General features: G+C 60.7%; 1 protein-coding gene across 5 annotated transcripts; it reads right to left on the bottom strand.

Annotated features, from left to right (window-relative positions):
• Positions 1–893: 893 nt before the first annotated feature.
• DLG4 (discs large MAGUK scaffold protein 4) lies at positions 894–22104 on the bottom strand. Of its 5 annotated transcripts, none has more exons than XM_045984151.1 (20): positions 21938–22103; positions 14059–14223; positions 10632–10685; positions 10436–10486; positions 10100–10224; positions 9833–10002; positions 9572–9708; positions 9281–9425; positions 6444–6739; positions 6253–6355; positions 6019–6133; positions 4887–5063; positions 4633–4669; positions 4511–4538; positions 4336–4383; positions 4146–4247; positions 3627–3799; positions 2557–2666; positions 1948–2039; positions 895–1845 (listed from the first exon to the last, which is right to left on the bottom strand). In XM_045984151.1, exons 1-20 carry the CDS (start codon positions 21965–21967, stop codon positions 1739–1741), a joined length of 2265 nt encoding a protein of 754 aa, XP_045840107.1. In that variant the 5' UTR covers positions 21968–22103; the 3' UTR covers positions 895–1738. The 5 variants fall into 5 exon arrangements, 4 of the variants coding, with proteins under 4 accessions (XP_045840107.1, XP_045840106.1, XP_045840108.1 ...); XM_045984150.1 differs by having other exon boundaries at positions 896–1845; positions 10436–10495; XM_045984152.1 differs by having other exon boundaries at positions 897–1845; positions 10436–10495; positions 14158–14223; positions 21938–22102.
• Between the last annotated feature and the right edge of the window lie 625 nt (positions 22105–22729).

The following is a 22729-nucleotide window of genomic DNA, read 5'->3' as shown; positions in this document are numbered from 1 at the left end:
ACCATCTTGACTCCAGTAGCCACCACATCCCCCTTCCCCTCACTCTTCCCCGTCAGGGAACCTGAGTCAGAGGGAGCACGCTGCAGCTGAGGTCCTCCTGGCTGCGGCCTCTCGAGCATGTGAACAGCGGCAGAAGCAAAGCCGAGAACAGATGCCCCATGCCGCTGCCTCTGAGAAGCTACAGTGAGGCTCAGGGTCAGGAAAATCTGACTTCCTCAAAGAACCAGAGCTTTTTTGCTCCTTTATAAGAAAGAACTAGGTTAACGGACCATTTCCCTTTTTGCCCTGTCTACCAGGAAGCTCAGAGATGGTATGTTCCCTCATACCTATTGCATCTGCGCTGGCTTTTTTTTTTTTTTTTTTTCTTTTAAATCTCTGGTCTCATCCATTCTCCTACCTGATTATTGGCAAAGCTGCTTTGAATCTTTCTATAGAGATGGGACATAAAGAAATCCAATGAATATTTACACAGCATTTCTCATCAATAAATCTGTGAACATAGATGCCAGAGCCCAGCTCTGTCCACAGCCCTATGAACCCGAACCAAGAAAGTTCCCTCCACATTTTCCTTTCGAGAGCCTCATGCTGCCCCAGATGGGCTCGGGGAGTGATCAGCACCGGACCAAGTTGCTTCAGGGACCCTATGCCGGTCTTTCCAGGTCTGTCAGTGACTTTGGGCAGTGCCTCCAGCCCTTCCCAGGTCCGTACTTCACTACTGACTCGGGGTCTCTGGTTTCGGGGTCCCTCCAAGGCCCCTTTCAGGGCGCTCTCCCCTCTCTGGGCTGATGTGAAGAAGCGTCTGACTCCCAGACCCATCCCTACACTCCCACCCTGACTCCCTCCTCACCGGCGTCCCAAATAACCAGGCCACACACCAGGTTTCAAGTATCTGTCTCTTCCTTTCACTCTCTCAAAAGAAAAAAATAAATAAATTGCAGAAGGCGGCAGCATTTCCAGTCTTCCCCTGGCTCCCAGACGCCCGACCCCCAACCCTTGCCCCCCACCCTCCCTCCCACGCTCCCACTCCCTAGACCCATCCCTCCCCGTTCCCAAAAAAAAAATAAAATAAGATAAAATAAAACAAAGTAAAATAAAAAGTAAATCCCAGGGAAAAAAAAAAAGCCACAGTTAGACCTTCCACTCATGCAAACCGGCAAAGAAAAAAGGAGGGGGGCATGTGGAAGGCAGGGGGCCCACAGGAGCGTCCCCCCACTTATCCCCCCAAAAAACCACCTTTGAGAAGAAAAAAATGGGAAAAAATAAATGCTAAACCAAGGGACCTGGGGAGTTCTGATGGGGGCAGGGGGGCCCCAGGCCTTGCCTCAGGAGGGAGAGGAGGCCTGTGGCCCTGCATCCCTGCGTCGGGGTGCTCCTCGAGGGGGCCCTGACTTCTGGAATGTGTGTGGGAGAAGGTGGGGAGGGCAGGTGGCCCCCGCTGGGCTGTGTGTGCATTGGGGGAGGGCAGGGGCTCCGGTCCTCAGGAGCACAGGCTCGGGAACAGGAGCCCGGCTCCCCCCCCCCAGACCCCAGGTTCCTGGGGTTCCGGAGCCCAGTTCTGGGGTGCGGGGATACATGCAGGGGAGTGTCCCCCCTCCAGGGCTGGATCCAGTTAGAAAGGAAATAAATAAGAAGGGATGGGAGGGAGGCTAGGGGGCGCGAAGGGCTTGGGCAATTCAGTCCAGACCAAGGGGCCCGCGGGAGGGAGGCGGGGCGAGTCCAGGCCACGCCAGGGCCGGAGTCAGAGTCTCTCTCGGGCCGGGACCCAGATGTAGGGGCCTGAGAGGTCCTCGATGACACGCTTCACCTTGTGGTAGATCTCCTCAAAGCTGTCGCCCTCCACGATGGCTGGGGGCGGGGGAGGGGGGCAGGCAGTGAGGCCAGAAGCCGAGCAAGGGTCCCCTCCCACAGGGGTCCCCTTCCCAGCGCCCAGAGCAGCCGCGGCCTCACCTGAGAAGCACTCTGTGAATTCCTGCTCCAGCTTGGTGGCTCTGTCGAAGGCTTTGCGGGCTTGCTCCTCCGTGATGCGCTTATTGATCTCCCTGCGGACAGCCAGAGGCGGCGCCTGAGCGGCCGCCGCCACCGCCTCTCGCCGCCGTCCAGGGCCCCACGTGCACGGCTCTCTTCTCATCCGGAGCCTGCAGCCGAGACGCAGCTCCCGACGGCCCCCCGGGGCCTCGACGGCCACCCCGCCCGGGCCCCCCACGACCCATCCCCGCCTGGTGGGGCCGCTCAGGGGACCTCTCAGAGCCTCATCCTTCCTGCCTTCGCCCCGGGGGGGAAGGCACTCAGACCCCAGCTCCCAGCAGATCCGAAGGCCAGCAAGGGTCTGCCCCGGGGGCTGCTGGGAGCTGTAGTCCTGGCCAGGCCCAAGTGGGACAGGAAGGCAATGGCCTGGGACTCCCTGCGTGCTCTGGGCTCCAGCTCCCGGGGGGCAGACCCCCTGCAGGGCTGCCGGAGCTGCTGTCCCAGGCGCGGAGGGGAGAGCTCAGCAGAGGCCCTCTGAGGCCCAGGGCCGCGGGTTGGGGGCTGAGGGGAGGCCCCTGGGACCATACTCACAGCACATTCTCCAGGGAGCGGGGGCGGATGAAGATGGCGATAGGGTGCAGGTGGGCCGCCTGCAGCCGCCGCACGGCATTGGCCGAGACGTCGAGGATGCAGTGCTTCCCCTGGGGGCGGGCGGGGGGGGGGGTGTGGCGGGGGGGGGGGGTGTGGCGGGGGCGGGCAAGGACAGACAGAAGTGCCAGGACAGGACACAGGACACGGGACGCGGAAAGGTGGGGGATGGGAGGTTGGCCAAAGGGGCAGTGACGTGGATGTGAAAAGACAGGTGAGCAGGGAGTCGAGGTGGGAAGGGGTTACAGACAGACAGAGTGAAAGACAGAGAGAAAAAGGAAGGGACAGACGGAGAGCGAGGAGAGAAGCCAGCACAGGAGGAGAGGGTTGGAGGGAACAAGGGAGGTAGGAGTGAGGGACAGGCAGGACAGGGGGGCGGGGAGGGGGGCAGAAGATGGGGCAGAGCAAGGCCAGAGGGGCGGCAGGGAGCAGGGTGGCGTGTGGAGGGCAGGAACAGGAGAAAAGTAAGGGGAAAGGCGAGAGGAAGTAGGATGGGGGGGGCAGACAGGACAGACAGATGGAAGAAACAAGGAGAGACAGGTGGGAGGGAGGAGAGGCAGATGGAGAAAGGAGCCATGGAGGGACAGAGGGCAGGGTGAGGGGCAGTGGGGGGAGAATGGAGAAGGCAGAGGAGCAGGAGAGGGGGGTGCAGACCCCGGGAACAGGCCAGGGCAAAGGGCCACAGGGGAGCAGGACAGAAGGAGGGACCAAGTTGGGGAGGCCAAGCCACCAAGGGCAAGGCCGGAGGGAGAGAGGCAAAATGGGGCAAGGAGGAGGGAAGGAGAGGAGAGGGGACAGATGGCGGCAAGGAGTTTGGGGTCAGGAAGCAAGCGAGGGAGGGAGGCAGGGGGAGCAGGCAGTCAGACAGAGTTGCCCAAGAGGAGAAGGAGGTGGAGGAGGGAGTGGAGACCCAGCAGGGAAAGAGACAGAGAGAGAGAGTTAGAGAGAGCTGGGGGGAGGCCATGGGGTAGGGAGAGGGGAGAAGGAAGAGGCTGGATGCCCACGGGTCCTACCTGCTCGGCCACCTCCCGTACGGACTGGACGCTCGTCCCGTAGAGATGGCTGTTGTACTGGCCGGCCTCGATGAACTTGTGTGCCTGGATGTCCTTCTCCATTTTCTCCCGGGAGGACACGAAGTGGTAGTCCCGGCCATCTATCTCATACTCCCGCTTGGGCCGCGTGGTATCTGCCAGGAAGTCACGCCACCCCCCAAAGATCTAACCATCCCTCCAGCCTCAAGCCTGCCAGCACCCGCCACCACAGCGCCAACTTGGGGGCTGCTGGGGAGACCACGACCGCGGGGTGGGGGAGGGCAGCACCACCGCCCCCAGCCCCCGCTGGCCCCCTGCCCGGGTCCCCGACCTAGAACGCGGCTGTGGAGCATGAAGACCGGCTGAGAAGCACCCCTGCTCTGAGAACCCCGCATCCTCCTGCACCCCAACCTCCGCTGGCCGCTCTGCCAGAGGCCCCGCCCCACAGCTCCTGGGCCCCGCCCCCACCACCCTGCCCCGCCCGGGGCCCGCCACACTCACGGGGTACACAGGATCCAAACTTGTCGGGGAACTCAGAGAGCAGGTCATCATTGGCTCGGTCCTTGGTGGGCCCAAGGATGATGATGGGGCGAGCATAGTGCACTGAGGACAGAGAGCCAGCTGAGGCGGACCGCGGGGTGGGGAGCAGCCAGGGGCCGGGGCCGGGGCCGGGTCGCCGGGAGGGCCTTACCTTCCATCTGCGTCACCGTCTCGTAGCTCAGAACAGAGTCTTCTCGACCTAGTGGGAGGCAGGGCATCTGCGAGGAGCTCTCAGACAGGGCACTCGGGGCCCCCGTATCACCTTCCTGAGGATATCAAGAGCTTGGGGCTCCCTCACCCGGGGCGGCCCAGCTGACCCTACCTACCCTGTGATCCAGAGCTGGAGCCCCAGTCCTGTGAAGAGAGAGCAGGCCACGCTGTGGCGGAGTGCCCCCTGCCGTGAGGCCCCCCCCCCGCTCCTCCCTCCAAGCTTACTCCCCCCACCTACCTTGGCCTTTAACCTTGACCACTCCCGCCGTTCAACCCTGTGGGGGACATGGAGGGATGGGAGGGTAGGGAGATGGCCGGCCCGGGGCCCTGCTCCAAAGGCTCGCAGGAGGGACAGTCAGTGCCCAGCAGACGGACCTCCAAGGAGTCGGAGGGCAGGCCCAGGCCCTCCCCGCTGCCCCCCCAGCCCCACCCAAGGGGCCTCTGGGACCTGAGCACCTGCAGCAGGAAGCCTACAGGCCCCAGGAGCCTCACCGCCGTTTGCTGGGGATGAAGCCGATGTCATCGGTCTCGCTGTCGGAGTGGACCCGCCGTGCCTGCCACCACTCCTCGTCGCTGGCATCGATCACATGCAGCACGTCCCCAAAACGGAAGCTCAGGGCCTGGCTCAGGAAGCCGCAGTCCTTGGTTTTGTCATAGTCAAACAGGGCCCTGGAGGGTGGGCAGCCAGCGGTCAGAGATGGGCAGAGGCCCCGGGCACCCCGAGACCCTGCTAGGGCCCCCAGACCAGGGCTCTGCAGCTGAGCCCAGCGGCCGACAGCCCTTCCAGCAGGGTCGTGGACTGCAGGGAACCCACAGTGTGTGGACTGCGGTCTGCGGCGCCCATGCAGAGGACAGCCACAGGGGTGAGAAAGAAAAAGACCAAATTCTGGCCAGGCCAAGGAAAGGAAGGACCACCAAGGCAGCCACGGGACTGAAGAGGAGACAGTCTAGAACCCCCGGGAGCCAGCGCAGACCGAGCCGGGGAGCCCCTGGAGTCCAGCAGGGCGGGAAGCAGGAGTCGAGCGGACAGTTAGCGGCACCCGTCAGCGAGCGAGGAACACGGGTTCAGCAAGACCGAGAGCCCGAGGACACGGAGACCACGGGGAGCCCAGTTCGGGACGTGTTGAGTGTGAGACGCCTGTGGGACATCCCAGGGGACATGTCCAGAAAGGAGATGGCCAGAAATGCAGGTTTGGACCTGCGGGAGGAGGTCAGGCCAGAGCAGACCACGCTGAGGACAGCTATAGCCTCGGCAGAGGAGCAGGGAGGCCGTGCGAGCCGCGGGACAGGAGCCCAGGGCGAGGAGGGCCGGGAGGCGAGGAGCCACGGTGCCCACGGTAGTCCACACAGCCTCAAGGCCCCTCTCCGCCAGCCAGTGACCTCTGCGTTGCCGGACTGCGGAGGTTCCGGGCAGTGGGCCGGGGTGACCGGGCCAGAAGGCACGAGGGATACTCGGCACGGAGTCTACATTTCAGTGGCTGCGGGCGTTTCAGATTGCTAACGGAGGCCACGGAGCCCACCAGCAGCGGCAGAGTGTGGGCCCGGGTGGGGAGCGGGAGGCAGGCAGGGGTGAGGGGGGAAATGCAGAGAACCAGGAGGGGCGCGGCCCGGGGAAGCATCCGACCTGATGTAGAAACCCCGTTTGGGGTTGCTCCGCAGGGAGGCAGTCCCCGAGCCCAGGCTGCTGTTCATGAGCTGCTCCCGAAGGTCGTGGATCTTGGCCTCGAATCGGCTGTACTCTGGGGAAGGACAAGAAGATTCCTGAGCTCTGGCCCTCCGCCGCCGAAGGGGCCGGCAGAGGGGATGCTGTTCCCAGGACCATCCTTGCCCGCACGGTGGGGAGCTGCAGGCTTGGTACCTTCTGGTTTATACTGAGCGATGATGGTGACTGTCTGCCCCGCGTTCTTCAAGGCGATGGCCGCCTGCTCGTGGCTAGCACTGCGGAGGTCGACGCCGTTCACCTAGGGAGAGGGGAGCAGCTGAGCGGCCGCAGCTGCGGGCCCGGCTCCGGCCCCAGGGGAGAAGGGTGCAGGGCCGGCCCTCCCTCACCGAGAGGATCTGGTCCCCCTTCCGCAGCTCCCCGCTGAGGTCCGCGGGGCCGCCCGCCAGGATGAAGGAGATGAAGATGCCCTCGCCGTCCTCGCCGCCCACGATATTGAAGCCCAGGCCCGTGGAGCCCCGGTGGATGACAATCCGTCTCGGGTCCCGGGGCACGTCCTCCTCCCCCAGCAGGTCCTTGGCCACCGGGGAGTAGCGCCGAGGGGAAGTCGGGGTCATGGCCGTGGGGTAGTCGGTACCCAGGTAACTGCTGTGACTGATCTCGTTGTCCAGGTGCTGGGAATAAGCTAGAAGACGTGGGAGGAGGCGTGGGACCGAGCTTCGAGACGGGCGACACCCACCAGCCCACCTTCTCCCTCGGGAACCAGGGGAGCAGACTCAGAGAGAGGAGACGGGATTTCGCCAGGGCCCAGGAGGGGTGAAGGGGGCGTCCCATCCCAGCAGTGCTGGGATGCAGGAATTCCTGGAGGGGCAGGAATTCACAGGCTGTATCAGGGGCTGGCTCTCCCAGGGGGTCGTCCATTTGAGGGTTACATGTCCTAGGTGTGCCCAGGGTGGTCAGGTCAAGGGGACCATGAATACCAGCCCTAGGGGGCTTTCTTTCAGATTCTGTTTCTCAAATCTCTTAATCTATAAAATCCCTCTCTCTCTCTCTCTCTCCCTTTTTTTCCTTCTCTTGGCCATCATTGGTTGGGAAAACTAGGTCATTTGTCTAATAGAATTTCCCACTTTCTATTAGGCAGATTCTAATGGGGAAATCACGGCTGGCATCTTTGATGGTGTTAACATATGCCTGTTTCTCCTGTAAGCTGGAGATTTGTTCTAGAGATTTCGACAGACTCTAGTTCCATTTTTCTTGGCACAAACACTTCGTAGGCGACACGGTAGGAAAAAAACAGCTATGCGGCGGGAGGCAAAACTATCTGGTCGTCTTAGGTGAGACTAACTGGCAAGTTCAAGGTGTGGCCAGCTGACCTCCTCATTATTATCTCCCCGGCAGCCTTTCGCCCAGGAGCTTGAGTGGCCACTGAGGGCCACTGCCTGGTTCCGTTTTTTTTCTGGGGACAGCAACATAGGATGTTCTACTTTTTCTTTTTTTGGAGGAAGGAGCACTTATCAGGAGGAATTACGCTACAAAAGAGAACCTTCCCTTGGGCCGCCTGGCTGGCTCAGTCAGCAGAGCGTGCGACTCATGATCTAGGGGTTGTCAGTTTGAGCCCCACATTGTGTGGAGCCTAGTAAAAAACAAATAAATAAAAATTTTTAAAATGGGACGGCTGGCGGGGTGCCTGGGTGGCTCAGTGGATTAATGCCTCTGCCTTCAGCTCAGGTCATGATCCCAGGGTCCTGGGATCGAGCCCCACATCGGGCTCCCTGCTCAGCGGGGAGCCTGCTTCCTCCTCTCTCCCTGCTTGCCTCTCTGCCTACTTATAATCTCAGTCTGTCAAATAAAATAAATAAAATCTTAAAAAAAAAAAAATGGGACGGCTGGGTGGCTCAGATGGTGAAGCATCTGCCTTCAGCTCATGTTCACAATCTCCAGGGTCCTAGGATGGAGCCCCACATTGGGCTCCCTGCTGATCAGGGAGCCTGCTTTTCTCTCTCCAATAAATAAAAATCTAAAAAATAGTAGTAATAAAAATAAAAAGCATTTTGCCATTATCAACCGTTTGGTGATTCTGAGGTGTGGTTTGTCTGAGAAAGCGAGCAGACACGCATCCCTCTCTCCCTGCATTTGCCAGGTGTCCTAACAGAAGGGCCCCCAGCACCCTCCAAGGGTGCCCAATTACTCTCAAGCAACATTATGATCTCAAGACTTTTATATAGTGAATGAGTTCTGATTGACTCGCCAGTAGGAACCCCTCCTGGGTCTTTAATACAACCCGGCAATCTTGGCTATCTCCATTGCTTTCTAGGCCAAGACTGAGAACTGGCCCCTTCTCCAAGGAGCCTGGGTCCCTCTTGGTAGGATAACTACCATTCATCGCATTAAGGAAAACATCTGTGTTCCTGGTTTACTACACTTTCGCATGAAAACAGAAGCTGAATTTGCTCTGTCTTATCCCAGCGTCTAACTGAAACAATTTTATGATGTTAGTCCCTCAATTGTTGAATACAACGAATCGTATTAAAAAGTTTTCCAATACATGGGGCACCTGGGTGGCTCAGTGGGTTAAAGCCTCTGCCTTCGGCTCGGGTCATGATCTCAGGGTCCTGGGATCGAGCTCCGCATCAGGCTCTCTGCTCAGCAGGGAGCCTGCTTCCCTTCCTCTCTCTCTGCCTGCCTCTCCGCCTACTTGTGATCTCTGTCTGTCAAATAAATAAATAAAAATCTTAAAAAAAAAAGTTTCCCAATACAAAACCACCTTAAGTTTTTCTGGAACAAACCCCACTTTGAGACAGTGTAATTCCCCCGACCTGCTGCTGTGTTTGGTCTACGACTGTGTCCCTATAAGCTTCCACATCTCTCTTCAGAAGGAACATGGGGCCGATGTTTTCCTTCTCTGATGTTACCTTTGTGACCATTTAAAATGCCCTCATATGACGAAACGTGAACTTTTTTTAATCTTTTTTCTTGCTCAAAAAGAACGTAAGATTATCTATTTCTTGAAGATTTGAAAAAATGAGCCACAAAACTGTCTGGGCCTTGTGCCCCCTGGGGAAGAGACCACGGACGATCTTTTCTAGGTCCTCCACGGTGACTGATCTTTTTGTCTATGCTCCAACCACAGAACAGGAGAGAGAGTTTCTATCTGGCGGTCACCGGGATGTCCCGGTGGGTCACCGGGATGGGCCATGGGGAGCTGTGAGGGATGGAGGGCGCTCACAGGTCGTGATGTCTGGGGGAGCGTAGCTGTCACTCAGGTAGGCGTTGCTGGGCTTGGCCACCTTCAGGTAGACCACGTCATACGTGTTCTTCAGGGCTGCCACGGCGTCCTCGTGCATGACATCCTCCAGCCCCACGCTGTTGACCTGGGGCCAAGGACGGAGAGCTCAGATGGAGCCGGAAACACCCCGGAGACAGCCGCGCCGCGGGAACGGTGCTGCAGAAGGCGGGGTGTGCCCGGGCCGGGAGGCGAGCCCCAGGTGCGGGCTGGCAGAGGGATGGGGGTCCTCACCGCTAGAATCTTATCCCCGATCTGCAGCCTCCCGTCCTTGTGGGCGGCACCCCCTTCGATGATCTTCGTCACGTAGATGCTGTTATCTCCGGGGATATGCTGGTTCCCTACACCCCCTGCGATGCTGAAGCCAAGACCTGAGTGGAGGGCAGGGCAGAGGTGGGCGCTCCGGCACGGGGGGCGGGCGGGGGGCTGGGGAGCAGGCCTGGGGGCGGGGGTTCCGGCTGCGATGGGGGCGGGGAGAAACGACTGGATTACTACCTTTAGGGCCCTTGATGAGCTTGATCTCCATGAGCTTCTCCGCCGGGGGCTTCCGGCGCATGACGTAGAGGCGAACAATGGAGCCTGCCTCCTTGAGGGCCTCCACCGCGGCCGAGTGGGTCACCTCCCGCACATCCACTTCGTTTACGAACAAGATGCTGTCGTTGACCCTGAGGCGGCAAGGTGGGCCTGAGCCAGGGGCTTTGCGCTGCCCCAGCCCTCCCTTTCCAGGGAACCGGCACCCTGACCCGTGTATCCCCTCCCCACCTGAGGCGGCCATCCTGGGCCGCAGCCCCGCCAGGGATGATCTTGGTGATGAAGATGGACGGGTCGTCTCCGATGTGTGGGTTGTCGGTGCCGCCTGCGATGCTGAAGCCCAGACCCGAGTTGCCCTGGGCAGGACGAGGGGAGGAGCGTCAGCCCTCCTCCCTGCCCGCTCCAGGCAGGGTGACTGGGGGTGGGGGCGCGCATAGGGGTTGGGGAGCTGTGACCAGAGCAGGAAGGGACAAGGCTAAGAGCGTGGCACCCGCAACACACAGGCACAGAGAGAAGCACCGACAGGGAGGCGGGGGAAGGGGACCTCGGAGCGGGGAGCCTGCTCACCCTTTCCAATGTGATCTCCTCGTATTCCATCTCCCCCTCCGTCCCGTTCACCTGCAACTCCAGCACGGACCAGAAACACAGCAACAGTGAGACAGACATCCCCGCCTGACAGCCGGCCCCCACCCTGCACTGGGACCCAGGCCTTCCCTCTCCCCCTCCTTCCTTCTGCAAGGGCCCCAAAATCTAAACAACTCACATATCCCGGGGCTTCTAGGGTGTCTGTGTTGACAATCACAGGAGGAGAATTGGCCTGTGAGGGGGAAGGAGATGACGAGCTCCTTGAGCCTTGGCTCAAGAGGAAGCCCGTTGTCCTCAGGGTGGGGGTGGGGGGGTCCCCACCGGCCTGGCTACCCCTTCAGCCTCTTAACCCAGCCTGCTCTCGAACCCCTCAAGGACCCAGCTCAGCCTCTACCACAGACACACACGCACCTGCGCCAGGCGCGCACAGTGCCCAGCCCAGGCCCCCTGCACGTGGAAGGAGGTGTCTGAGAAAGCGGGAAGGGAGGGAGAGACGGCCAGATGGGGGAGCAGCAGATGGTAAAGAGTGGGGGGGCAGGCAAAGGGGGAGCTTCTCACCGGATGTAACACCTCAGGCTGCCACACCGCCTTATGTGCTACACACACCCCAGTGCTTCCACGTCTACCGGGTCCTGCCCCCCCCATCCGGCCCCCCACCCCGTCCCTGTCGGCCTAGATACACCCAGAAACCTTGAGAACCCTCCCTCGGATCTGCCCCTCACCTTCACACACATCTGCCCTAAACCCTGGGTGCCCGGAATCCGGGGTTCCCCCAGCTGCAGGCCCCTCCCTCCCTCTCCCCCACCCGCCAGCCAATCCGCCCCTTCCTCCGAGGACTCTGTTGCCTGGCAACGGTATCTAAGCCCAGCCAAGGCCTGGGGAGACCCACCTCCAGAAGGCCCTGTCGCCAGGGCAACGGGAGGGGGAAGATGGGCGTGGCCTAGGGGCGACCAGAGTCCCCAGGGCAGAAGGGACCCGCTAGCCCCGCCTCTCCTGCCCTGGGCCCCGCCCCCAGGGAGCCGGCGAGAGCAGTCCGAGCTGAAGAGGTTTGTGGGCGCAGCGCATCCTGAACAGCCCCTTCGGCCCTCCCGTACGCCCCTCACCCTATGCAGAGTGCACAGCACGTCAGGAAAGGGGGCGTGGGGAGGGACATCCGGGTCCTATCTTCTCAGCTACTCCCCCCCCTTCATTCAGGAAAGGGTTAAAGTGGGGCGTGCCCCCGCCCTGACGTCAGTCGCCTCCACGACGCAGCAGGGTCTCTAGGCTCTGGGGCGGGGCCAGCTTCGGCCGGTCCTAGGGGCTTCCCCAATTGCCAGGGCAACCGAAGCCCCGTCTCCATGGCAATGGGGGAGGCGGCCAAGCGCTTCCTTCCGGGGTCCCCAACCTGTCTCCTCCTTAAACTGATATTTATTTGGAGCCTACCAAGCGCCAGGCGCTCCTCCCGGATTCCCCAGACCCTTCCATCCTCCCCTCCTCTCTCCCACCGCGACTTCTCAACACCACACGCTGCTTCTCAAGCTCCGTCACAGATCTCGTTTCTACCCCTCCGTCTACTAACGCCACCAACCTCCGACCCTTCCAATCTCAGCCAACGCTGTTATCCAACCAATGGCCACTGACTGCCAAATCTCATTCCACACGGCCGGTCTCCATCCCACAGCCCGTCCTCAATCCCCTGCCCATCCCCAGCCTAGAGCCTCCTTCCCCAAAAGCCTCCTCCTCAGCTACCTTCGTCTGCCTCCCACCCCTCTCTCTACAGCATCCCACACCCTCCACCCGTATCCCTGTCCCACCCTGCAGTTTCCACCTTCCAAAGCAGTCCTTGTCCTCTGCCCACTTTGTCCCTGTCCGCCCTCCAGCCCCATTCCCCCTCAGTGTCCATCCCAAGTTCTGACTCCCTGGAGAGATCAGCACCTCCCTCATCAGACTCTCCCTCATTCCAGCTTCAAACCCTCCAGACTGTCCCCAAATCACAGTCCTTCGTTCTCAACTCCCTCCTCACTCCTTCTGCCAACCGAGGCTTCTCCTGTCCCCCTGCTCAGGCCTGGTCCCCAGAAGTTGCCCAGTTGGCTCAGGGCCTCCAGCCTGCTTCCCTTGCTTCCTGAGTCCCGATCCCAACACTCACTAGCCTGAGCCCACTACCAACTGGCACACCTCCCTCTCCCACACCCCTCCCCAGGGACGTCATGGTCCCATCCCACAAAGAGCATGTCCAGTCGGCCTTCCTTGACTCCCGGGCTCACAGCACAGTCCATACTGGGGACAGTCCATACTGTCTTCTCTCCTCCAGGGCCTTCCTTCTGGTCCCTTCCATCAGCTCTTCCTTAGCCCTGACTTCATAGCCTTGCACTGTCCATCCCCTGCCCCCAAGGCCTCTGACCCTTTCATGGTCTCCCCATTCTGCTCCAGGCCACAGAATGGTCTTCCCTTCCCTCAGAACTCCTCCTCGCCCCAGAACCTTTGGCTGCCCCCTCCCTGCCTCCTCATCCCCAGGCTCAGAAAACCTCCTCTGGGTCTCCTCTGGCAAAATGTCAGCAGCCTCCCCCTCCCCCAGGGGCATCCCACAGGATTCTGGAATCCCACAACTGCCCCCATAGCCCGCCTGGTGTCTCCCTTCCTCCCCATCCTGTGCCCCCACGGGAGGAGACTGAAGGGGAAGCAGCAGCAGAGTGGGCTGGAGAAAGGAAGGTCCCAGAAACAGGGTCTCCCCAGGGACGGGAGATGGAAAACCTAATGCGAGCACAGGGGAGGAGGAGAAGGGGAAGGAAACGGGTGGTGGCGAGCAATAAGTGGGGGGGGGGGACAGGAGGGACCCGAAGAGGAAAAGCGAGGTGGCGGAAGGATGAGAGAGAGGGGTGGCTGGGACGGGGAGAAGGGAGGACCAGGGAAGGGCAACTGGGAGAGGGAGAGGCTGGCAGCCTGAGCAGGAGGACTGAGCAGCACGGAGGGCCTGAGCTGGGGCTCGGGGAGGGAGCCAGAGAGTGCGTGGGAGGAAGAGAGAGAAAGCATCCAGAAGCAGCAGCCAGCCAGCCAGCCAGCGGGAGGGAAAGGCAGGGAGGAGGGGAGCAGAGGCTGCAGCCCGACCGAAGCAGAAAGGCCCCACGACTGGGAGCCTCTGACCAGACAGATGGAAAGGCCTGGAGACTCGAGGACGCGGACGGAGAGCCAGGCCCAGAGGCCGGAAGTGGGGGGAGGCGGCGGACGAGGGACTAGAGCAAATGAGGGCAGCAGAAGCTGGGAACAGAGCTCAGGCCGCAGACGGAAACGGAGATGGGCGTGTGAAGGACTGCAGAGGGCCTGGGGTGGGGGGCATCCTGGGGGCGCACCCATCTCAGCACACACATGCGTGCACACACTCAGGCACACGCACCCTGACTGCAAGCTCTACGCCCGCTCCCACGGGTCTGGCCTCTGTTCTCCTGGGTGGGAACAAGGTGTCTCCGGCCCCCCCAAAGGTCCCCTCCCCAGGCCCCAGGAGCCCAGCCCCAGGCACCCCATCCCAGCCTCCTCCCAGCTACAGCTCTCGCCCTACCGGCCCTTGGGGATGGCTGTCGCTCCGAGGCTCCGAGGGCCGCACTGGGGAGGGGGCCGCCTGAGTCTCCTACCTTGAGGGGGGTGAGGTGGGCGTGGCCCACGACCCCGTGGACGGCCTCGAGGTGGGACAAGTTCCTCTCCGCCACGTGCATCAGCTCGGGGGCGTTTACCTGGTTGGGGAGGTGGGCCGGGCTGTGCTCCAGAGGGGGCGTGTCTTCATCTTGGTAGCGGTATTTCTGGGGATGGGGATGGAGGCGTCACTGGGGCCAGCCCAGGGCCTCAGGCTCCAGGCTGCCCCGCGGCCTCCTCTGCCCCCACCCCCGCCAGTGCAGTGCGGAAGGCCCCGGGGCCTGACCAGTTCCTCCCCCTCCCTCTCCTCCAGCCCCATTGGCTCCCCACTCTCCACCCTCCCCCAGCCCCTCTCTGGCTAGGCCGCCACCACTCCCCACCACTCTGCTCTGTGGGTCCCAAATCCCAGCCCCTCTCCCCAACCGCCCCCTTGCACACCCCCCATGTCCCAGGGCCCCCGCCTTCCACCTGGCACACCCCTCTTCTGGCCTCCTTTTCTCCCGCCCCACCCAGGCCTTCAGGTTCAAGTCCCTGTCACATCCATCACAGGCCCTCTGACACTCTGTACCCCCCATTACAACGCCCATCCCCCACTTCTCAGCTTCATGAGGCATCTTCACCCCAGTCCTCACGTCTGTAAGCCCTTCCTCCATACTCCAGCACCCTTCCGCCCAGGCCCTCTGGGCCTCAGTCTCCCCATGGTGGCCTCTACCCCAGGAGTGACTGGCTATCCAGCATTGGCTGGTCAGAGGCAGGGACTGCAGTCAGGCCCTCGGACTAGCAGGTACTTGGCATCAGCCCCCCCAGGCAGGACAAAGCTCAACTCCTCCAGCTCCTCTTCCACTGGCCCCACTGGTCCCTCAAGGAGTCCGCAAAGGGGCCCCCAGGCATCTGGCCCCATCCCTACAAACGCCCACAGCCCAGCCAGCTAATCGGATCGACTAGAAGGGGATGGAGAAGGCAGGGGGAGGAACGGAGGTAGTAGGGCTCAGGAGGGGGGCAGGGATGGGTGTCAGTTCCAGGTTCGCTGACTGGGGAAGGGGGCAGAGCACCGAGTCTCAGAGTCCATGCCTAGTCTCCCTCTGGCTTTTAGGGGTGCGAGACTCAACAGGACCCCTGACTCCCTTCCCAACTAACCACCAGCCCTCTCACGGACTCCCACGCTAGCTTAACAAGGATGCCAGTAAATGAGATTAACTGGGGCCCAGAGAGAGAGGAAAAGGACAGCCGGATACAGCAGTGAAGGGCGGCAACCCTGCCTGGGTCTTCCCACACCAGCCTCAGCCCTCACACTACCCCCCTCCTCAAGAGCCAGCCCCCACAGGAGCAGGCCCTCCCAAAACTCAAAGCTCAGGGAAGGAGGAGGAGGGTACCACAGGCAGGGCTCCCTCAGAGGCAGGAGAAGACAGAAGATACCCCCCCACACACATGCACCCCACCGGACACAGGTAAAAAAAGACAGAAATCCCCTCTCAAAAAAACATTTGAAAAGCTGAGCACCCCAACCCTGGAAGGGCAACAGTTGCAAGATCCAACTAGAGGAAGCTTATCAAGGTCAATGTCTGATGCTCAAGCAAGATTCTGAAAATGAAAAATTCGGAGGATGTAACCCAAGTTCAGCCATAGTTGGGGGGGGGGGGGGTTGGCCAACCACAAGAAGCCTCTCCCACCCAGGACAGAGCGGTAAGAGATAAGAAGTTCCCCTAAGAAGGAAAAACAGGGGCTCATCACGATACACTCCGTTTTCTGGGCCACAGACTTGGAAAAGAGAATCCTGAGCTCCAGGTTTCAAGACCAGCCTTTGGGCGCAAAAAGTTGGGAAGGAGGAAAAGTGAAGGGGCGGGGAAAGGAAGCTAAAAAGCGTCCCCCCCCCCCCCATCTTGGGAGGCTGGGCCATCTTGGAAAACAGAACCCCACGACCTGAAGGAGGGTGATCGCTGCACACCCTGAAACGGTGGTCTGCAGCCTAGATGGTGCCCCAGAACTGGGGGTCCAGGGGAAAGGGGAGGAAGCAGCTCCCCTCTGTACTTCCCAGGAGTCCCATAACCTTCCTGGTCATGAGGCAGAGCCTAGGGGGGGCAGCTTCTAGTTTCTCCAAGTCTGGGGAGAGTTCAAACCCCCTGCCCCTCCATTTTCAGCCCACCTCACAGAGAAAAATCCCGGAATCTGATGAAGAAATGTCACGGTGCACATAATGCACATGGGATCGCAAAAACTCATTGTTTATTCTAGAGAAGAAATGGAGGTAAAATTTTATCACAGTGAGACTGCAGACACCTCTCCCTGCCCCCAATCCCATGGGGGTGGGGGACTGTCTAGGACTGGGGAAGAGACTCCCCTGCAGTAGAAGACAATGTGAGGGAAATGGGGCACAAGTTCCAGAATGTGGCTGAAGGAGGTTAGGGCCCATGTTCAGTCCTGGGAAATTTTCAGATAACTGTACATGTTGTAAGGATGGGGGGGGGGGGGGGGGCGGGGACGAAACGTCTGGAGGGGTGGGGGGAGGGTGATTCCCAAAGTGGGAACTGGGCGGTGGGGGATCCGGGTCAGCACCCCTAGGTCCCAGATTACAGGACCACTGAAGCAGGACTGGCAGGAAAGGAGGGTCCCCTCTTTACCCTACTGGGACTCAGCCGGAAGGGCTATAGCTCAGATGCCATTGGGATCAAGTCTGAACCCCCAATACGTTAGGGCATAGGCAAGTAAAAAGCCTGGGGATCGCTCTTGTTCCTTCCCCCTTGGTCCTCTCATCACTGGAGCCCCAGCTGTACAGAATGACCTGGAACCGGGACTTGCACCCCCAAAATAGAGGGGTGTCAGTGAAAGCGGGGATGTGGATAAGAGGGGCGACCCGCTGCGCGGGTCCGCGAGACACTGCAACCCAGAGACCCCGCGCCAAGCAGAAGGAAGAGCGACAGCACTTGAAGCTTGCACCCTGAGATTTGGGGGGTCCGGGAAGAGGGGAGCGGGGCCGGAGCCCGTACCGCGGCACGTACCACGCAGAGACACATGGAGGCGAATCTGTTCCGAGCCGACATGGAGAAGGGGAGGGGGACGCAGGGGAGGGGGCGGGTGGGAGAGCAAGGGTCCCAGGGTTGGGGGAGGGGGAGGGGCAGAGGGGCGGGGGCTGCGGCGGACGCGGCGACTGGAGGCTGCGGCCGGAGGGGGGGGGGGACGGCGCCTGCGCAGTGCGGGAGAGCGTCACGATGGGAGCGAGGGGGTGAGGGGAGACCCTCTTAGCCATCAACTTCCCAGGTTCCAGCTGTTTCTCTGTGGACTTCGCCTTCCACAGGACACGCCTATTCCGACCCCTCTACAGACTGACCAGTTTACAGATACAGTTTCTCACCTAATCTCCTGCCCCGGAAATCACCAGGCCCCTAACGACTCCCAAACCTCCCCGGGCCACTCATCTCCAGCCGACTCCGATGTGCGGGAAAGCAGAGCACTTCTGCCTCACTGCAGAGGGACCCCCGGAGGATCGAAAATGCCTCCCACAAGCCCCTCCCCGCTACCTCCCCAAACATGGCTATTAATGCGGACAAGCATCCCCTCGGATGCCGAGACATCTCCCACTCTAACCTGCAGCCCAGCCCCACCTGCAAGTCAGGAGACGCTCTTCAGGCGTTTACAGACCACCCGGTGCTGGTCGTCCTCTCGAATGTAACTGCCCTTTAAATCCTCCCTTTCAAAATCATATCCCCTAATCCACCCACAGAGACCTTGAAATTAGTGCAAATATTACCTCTGCTCTAATGCAAACATCCAAATAAACAGTCTTCAGACGCGTTTGGGGTCCCTGTCCAAATAAATCCCTGCACATAATGAGATACTCCTGATTTTCCAGTATGCCCGCCCCGGGTACCACCGGAGGGGCCCCTGGCTGGCTCAGTAGAAAGAGCGTGCAACTCTTGATCTTGCAGAGTCGTGAGTTCGAGCCCCATGTTGGGAGTAGAGAGTACATAAATAAGTAAATAAATTTAAACACTTAAAATTATCTATATCTATATGTATCTCACCAGACATCAATTTCTGGGAGTCCTTAATGTATCTTAAAGCTTGACCCTCCACATTCAATTGCAGTCTTTTCAATTTATTCCCAAACCTTTAAATTAGGAAATACTTCCCTATCCCTTTCCTTCACTTCTCAAGTTCATACAGCACTCCTCTTCCTTTCTGGCTGCCCTTCCCACATCTCAACATCACCTTCATGATTCTGATTCCAACTCTGTTAGGAGAATGCTCCCAAATATATCTATCTCCCCCACCTCCAAGCCTCAGAAAACATTCACCCAAAGTAAGATTTGGACTGCAATTGGCAGTGACCCACAAATCTTCCGGAACGCCTCAAAACGACTGCCTCTGAGGCTTGCATTTTCCCGCAAACGACTAACCCTGAAAGCACCTCTTCCAAATGTTCTTCCATTAAACGCCCACCTTCCCGGCTCTTAGAGCCCAGAGAGCAGTCTCCTCAAATTTGTCCCTCGGGCTTCTTTATAATGCCCACACAGGACAGAGAGGACGTACTCAGAGGCCCCAGAACCTCGCCTATGTCCCTCTCTTCCCATTGATCGGAATCTGCTGGGTGCGCCCCCAAGATGACCCCCAGCGCCCTAGTTTCATGTCTGGCTGAATGCTCACATCTCTCGGAGGTTGCCCAAGCGGAAAGAAGCCAACTTGAAATTCCTTCTAGAATAGAAAATGCACAGGCCCCGGTTCTCCACCAGCGGGCGCTATGGCCCCTGAGACCCTCCCCCACCCCCCATTTCCTTTTTCCCTCCATTTTCCGTTTCCCTGTTGCCTGGCAACGCAGCAATCAAGGACTTCGCTGTCGCCTAGCAACCGTCTCCCTGGAACAGAGAGCTGAGGTAGGAGGTTGTGTTCTGATGAAATCTGAACAGGCCTCCATCTTAGGAAGGCTGAGACGTCAGACCGCCCAGCCCTCGGATTCTCCTTCCCAAAGACCCCCCGCACCCCGCAGTTCCTCAGACAACAGGCCCCTCAAACCCCGTCTCCTTTCGGCACATGGGACCACGCCACGCCCCTGCCGGGTCAGCCCCGCCCTCACTTCTGTCAGGTTACCCCGCACTCAGGCCCCGCCCCTTCCCGAGGGTTGCTGCCCGCCTCCCTTGACAGAGTAAGCCAGGCCCCGCCCACCTCCCGCCAGGAGACCACGCCTCCGTCCACTACCCGCCCATTCGCTCCCCCGGCCTCGCCCACACTGCCCCTCCGCCACGCCCCTGTCCGCCAATGAATGGGCCGTTGGCCACCCTGCCCCGCCCCCGGCATCCCGGCCGGGCCCAATGAGGACCACCCGGAGGGTTTAACCGCTTCGCCTCCGGGGCTCCGGCCCAAAGCCCCCGGTCTTTCCCCGCTCTCCCCCCTCCCCCCCCGTTCTGCTCCGCCCTCCGACACCCGCGCCCGGCCCTCAAGTCCGCCACGCAACTTCAGTCGTCGCCGGTTGCCATGGCAACGGCGGCAGCAGCGCGGAGAGAAGGGGGAGGGACGGGGGCGGAGTGGGAGCGAGAGGTTCTCCGAGCCCCATGCCGGCAAAGACCCCGGCGCGGAGTAAGACGAGGCGATCGCTAGGCAGGCGGGAGCACGACGCGCGGAGCCTGGCGCGGGCCCTCCATAAATGTTCCCTAAATTACTGCGGCAGGAATCTAAATATAGGCGATGAAAGATGGAGGACTCCCAAACGGGGCTGGGAAGCCTGAGACCGCAAAGCCTGGGCACCCCCGACCCCACCCAGCACGTTGGGCGCGGGGGGCGCTGCGGGCCGGGGGGATGGGGAAGCAAGTGCCTCGAGCCCCCTGCTGGCTCCTCCCGGGCTACCCTCCGCTGCCCTGGATACAGAAGGACCACAACTCCCAACAGCCCCACGGACAGCAGGCCCCTTAAACCGAGGGCGCTCGTGCCTCAAGGCCTTATGGGAGTTGGAGTCCCCGTCATCCCAAGACTGACAAGTTTTCCGGCCAAGGAATGTGGCAAGCCTGGGTCTCCTCCACGCCTCTGTAAAACCCCAAATGCATGATTGATCCTCTCTGCGCAAGGCTCCTTCCTTCGGGGATGCTCGCCGTGGGCTCCATCGAAGAAGCAGGAGTCTGGAGGAGAGGCGAATAAGCTCCCCCCTCCCAGAAGAGCCTGCCAGCCAAGCCCCTCACCCTCGCTCGCGATCGCGTGTGTGTTCACATGCTGGAAGCAGAGCCCACACATTCCAACTGGCTTTCTGGGTACACCTGAGCACAGGGAACCACAGCCAGAGAACCTAAGGCTGAGGGGCAGGCTAAGGGCAGGAGACGGGAGAAGCAAAGGACCAGACAGACATTAAGGAGACCAGGCCCGAGTAAGGGAGGCACGAAAAATCCACTGACACTCCAGGGAACAGGGGAAGCAGGAGCCTGGGAGAAAACCTGGAACCACAGAACTGGGGGGGTTGGAGATAAGCAAGTAACCCCAGAGGGCGTGGGGACTTGGGACCCGAAGGTCCCCGGGCTCCAGTCTCTTGCATCCATTGCTCACACGTGCACGGTGCATGTGTACACACATGTGTGAGTTTGTGGCAGGGAACATGTGTGTCCTCAGCTCCCTCCCCTGAGAAGCTGCAGTTCCCACTAAATATAACCCCCTCCCCAGCCTGTGACTCACCCGGACCCCGCCTCCCCGGCCCCCACTTCCTGTCCCACCCCCCAACCCCCAGCTGCCTGCCACCCGCCCAGGCCTCCCTCCACACACCAGGCATCCAGCTTGCCAGTCCCAGAGTCTCACAGCCAAGACCTAGGTATTCTGCACCCCACCAGGAGCTTGCCTGGGCTCCCCATCCAAGATCTGCCCTTTCCAGGCTCCAACCACAGGGACACCCTTGTCCAGTCCTCCGGCCGCTTGCTGCCAGCTCTGGCCTCCTCCAACTGCTTTTCACCCTGGTAACCTGAAATCCAGGTGTCCTCCCCCACCTTGATCCCCAGTGTCAGGGGTAAGAGAACATTCCCCTCCATCTGCTCTTCTCCCTCTTCCTCAACAAGGGGTGGATACGGTGTGGGAGGAGACGGGGATAGTGAGCACCTGCCTGGGCCACCCCCAAATTCTGCACCACCCACCTGCTCCCCCTCCTCAAATCCCGTCTCCCAAAAGCTCTCCTCCTTCTCCTCCTCAGGGTCTGGCAACCTGGGCTGCTGCGAGCTTCTCCCTCCCATGGGAGTATCCCAGATCCTCGCCTCACCTGGTCCATTCCCTCCGGGGATCCTATGCCAGGCCCTAGCCCTCTGACAACTCCCAACTAAACCCATTCTGTAAGATCAAACCCTAAACGACCCGTTCCCTGTAATTGAGCGTACCCCGAAATGCATCTACCACAAGATGCTTGCTCTGTAGGTTGAAGGCCCACCCCTTCTCTGCCCGCCGACACCCCCAGACCATTCAGGCGCTCACAACCAAAAACCGTCTACCCCCATGCCAAGAGCCCCCTGAAACTGGACAAGACACCTGGAAGCCAGTTTGTTGCCCAGGAGGGAAGAGGACCCCCCTCACACAGTCCACCTTCTAACGTACAAGAGCAGGGCTCCCCTGCGAGCCAGGTTTCTCCTTAGATAAGTCCCCTCCAACATCGTTGGTGAACCCCAAAACCCATTAGCCCCCCCAAACCACAAAACAGCCCAAATTTTCCATTTCTCCACAGGTACAAAGGGATCACTCCAGGGGGCACCTGTGGCCAAACCCAGTATTACCTCAGATGTGAACCCCAAAACTAAACCGTGACCCCCAAATGCATCTTTTGATGCTGTCGCTCCAGGGCCCCCCAGCCTGAAATGAGGCCTGCCTAACCCTTCCCCACAAACTCATACCCTCCTCCCAGGGCAAAGCCCCCCCCCCCATCATGCTTACCTTGGTTGTCACTATACAGAGACAGTCCATGTTGGGGGGGCTGGCCGCGGCGGCGGGTAAGGGGCTCTGACTTCATCGGAGTTTCGTTCCTCCCCTCCGTGGGTTCTCACCCCTCCCCCCTCCGCACCCCACTTTTGCAGGGGGGGCCAGGATGGGGGGAGGGGTGAGAGGGGAAAGAGGGGGTTGGAGAAGGGGAGGGGAGGGGAGCGTGGGAGGGTGGGGAAGGGGGCCCTAAAAGGGGGTCCCCAATGGAGGGGAGGGGGCTTGGGGAGCACACCCCGATTCTCAGGAGGGGCGGGGGCACCGGGGGCTGGCAGCCCCGGAGTTCGGGGGCTGGGGCATGAGCTGGGGTGGGGGTGGGGAACTGGATTTCGGGGAGCCCCGGGGGAGGGGGGGGTCTTGCCTAACGGCCAGGGGCTAGGGGCCGTGGCGGGGGAGTGGGGTGGGGGGGTCGGAGGCGGCAGCGGCCGAGGGAGCCGTGGAGCCGAGGAGGGAAGGGGAGAGAGGAGGAGAGAGGAAGCAGGGGGAGGGAGGGAGGGAGCGAGGAGCGAGGATGGGGGGGTGCCTTGGCAGAGTTAACTGCTTCAGTGCCGGCAGGAACCCGGATAATGGGAGAGGAGAGGAGAGCAGCAGCAGAGAGGCCCTGAGGCAAAGATGGAGGCCTGGCTAGCCACCAGCGCAGACGACAGAGATCAGGAGGATGACTCCCGTTTCTCAGAGGGGGAAGCACCCCACCGTGGGGCTGGGAGCACCCATGCTCCCTTCAGTCCTGGGGCCGGGCCCTGGCAGGGG

This window comes from Meles meles, chromosome 18 (assembly GCF_922984935.1).
Source record: "Meles meles chromosome 18, mMelMel3.1 paternal haplotype, whole genome shotgun sequence".
NCBI lineage: Eukaryota > Metazoa > Chordata > Mammalia > Carnivora > Mustelidae > Meles > Meles meles.
This window is presented reverse-complemented; position numbering and strand designations above follow the sequence as displayed.

What these genes read in the sequence shown, in the direction of transcription:
- DLG4 (XM_045984150.1), bottom strand. Translation starts at nt 21,967, where the DNA reads ATGGACTGTCTCTGTATAGTGACAACCAAG. An exon ending in CGCTCAGTATAAACCAGAAG is followed by an intron (nt 6,134 to 6,252) that starts GTACCAAGCCTG and finishes GTCCTTCCCCAG; the next exon opens with AGTACAGCCGATTCGAGGCC. An exon ending in GTTTGGATCCTGTGTACCCC is followed by an intron (nt 3,800 to 4,145) that starts GTGAGTGTGGCG and finishes ACTTCCTGGCAG; the next exon opens with ATACCACGCGGCCCAAGCGG.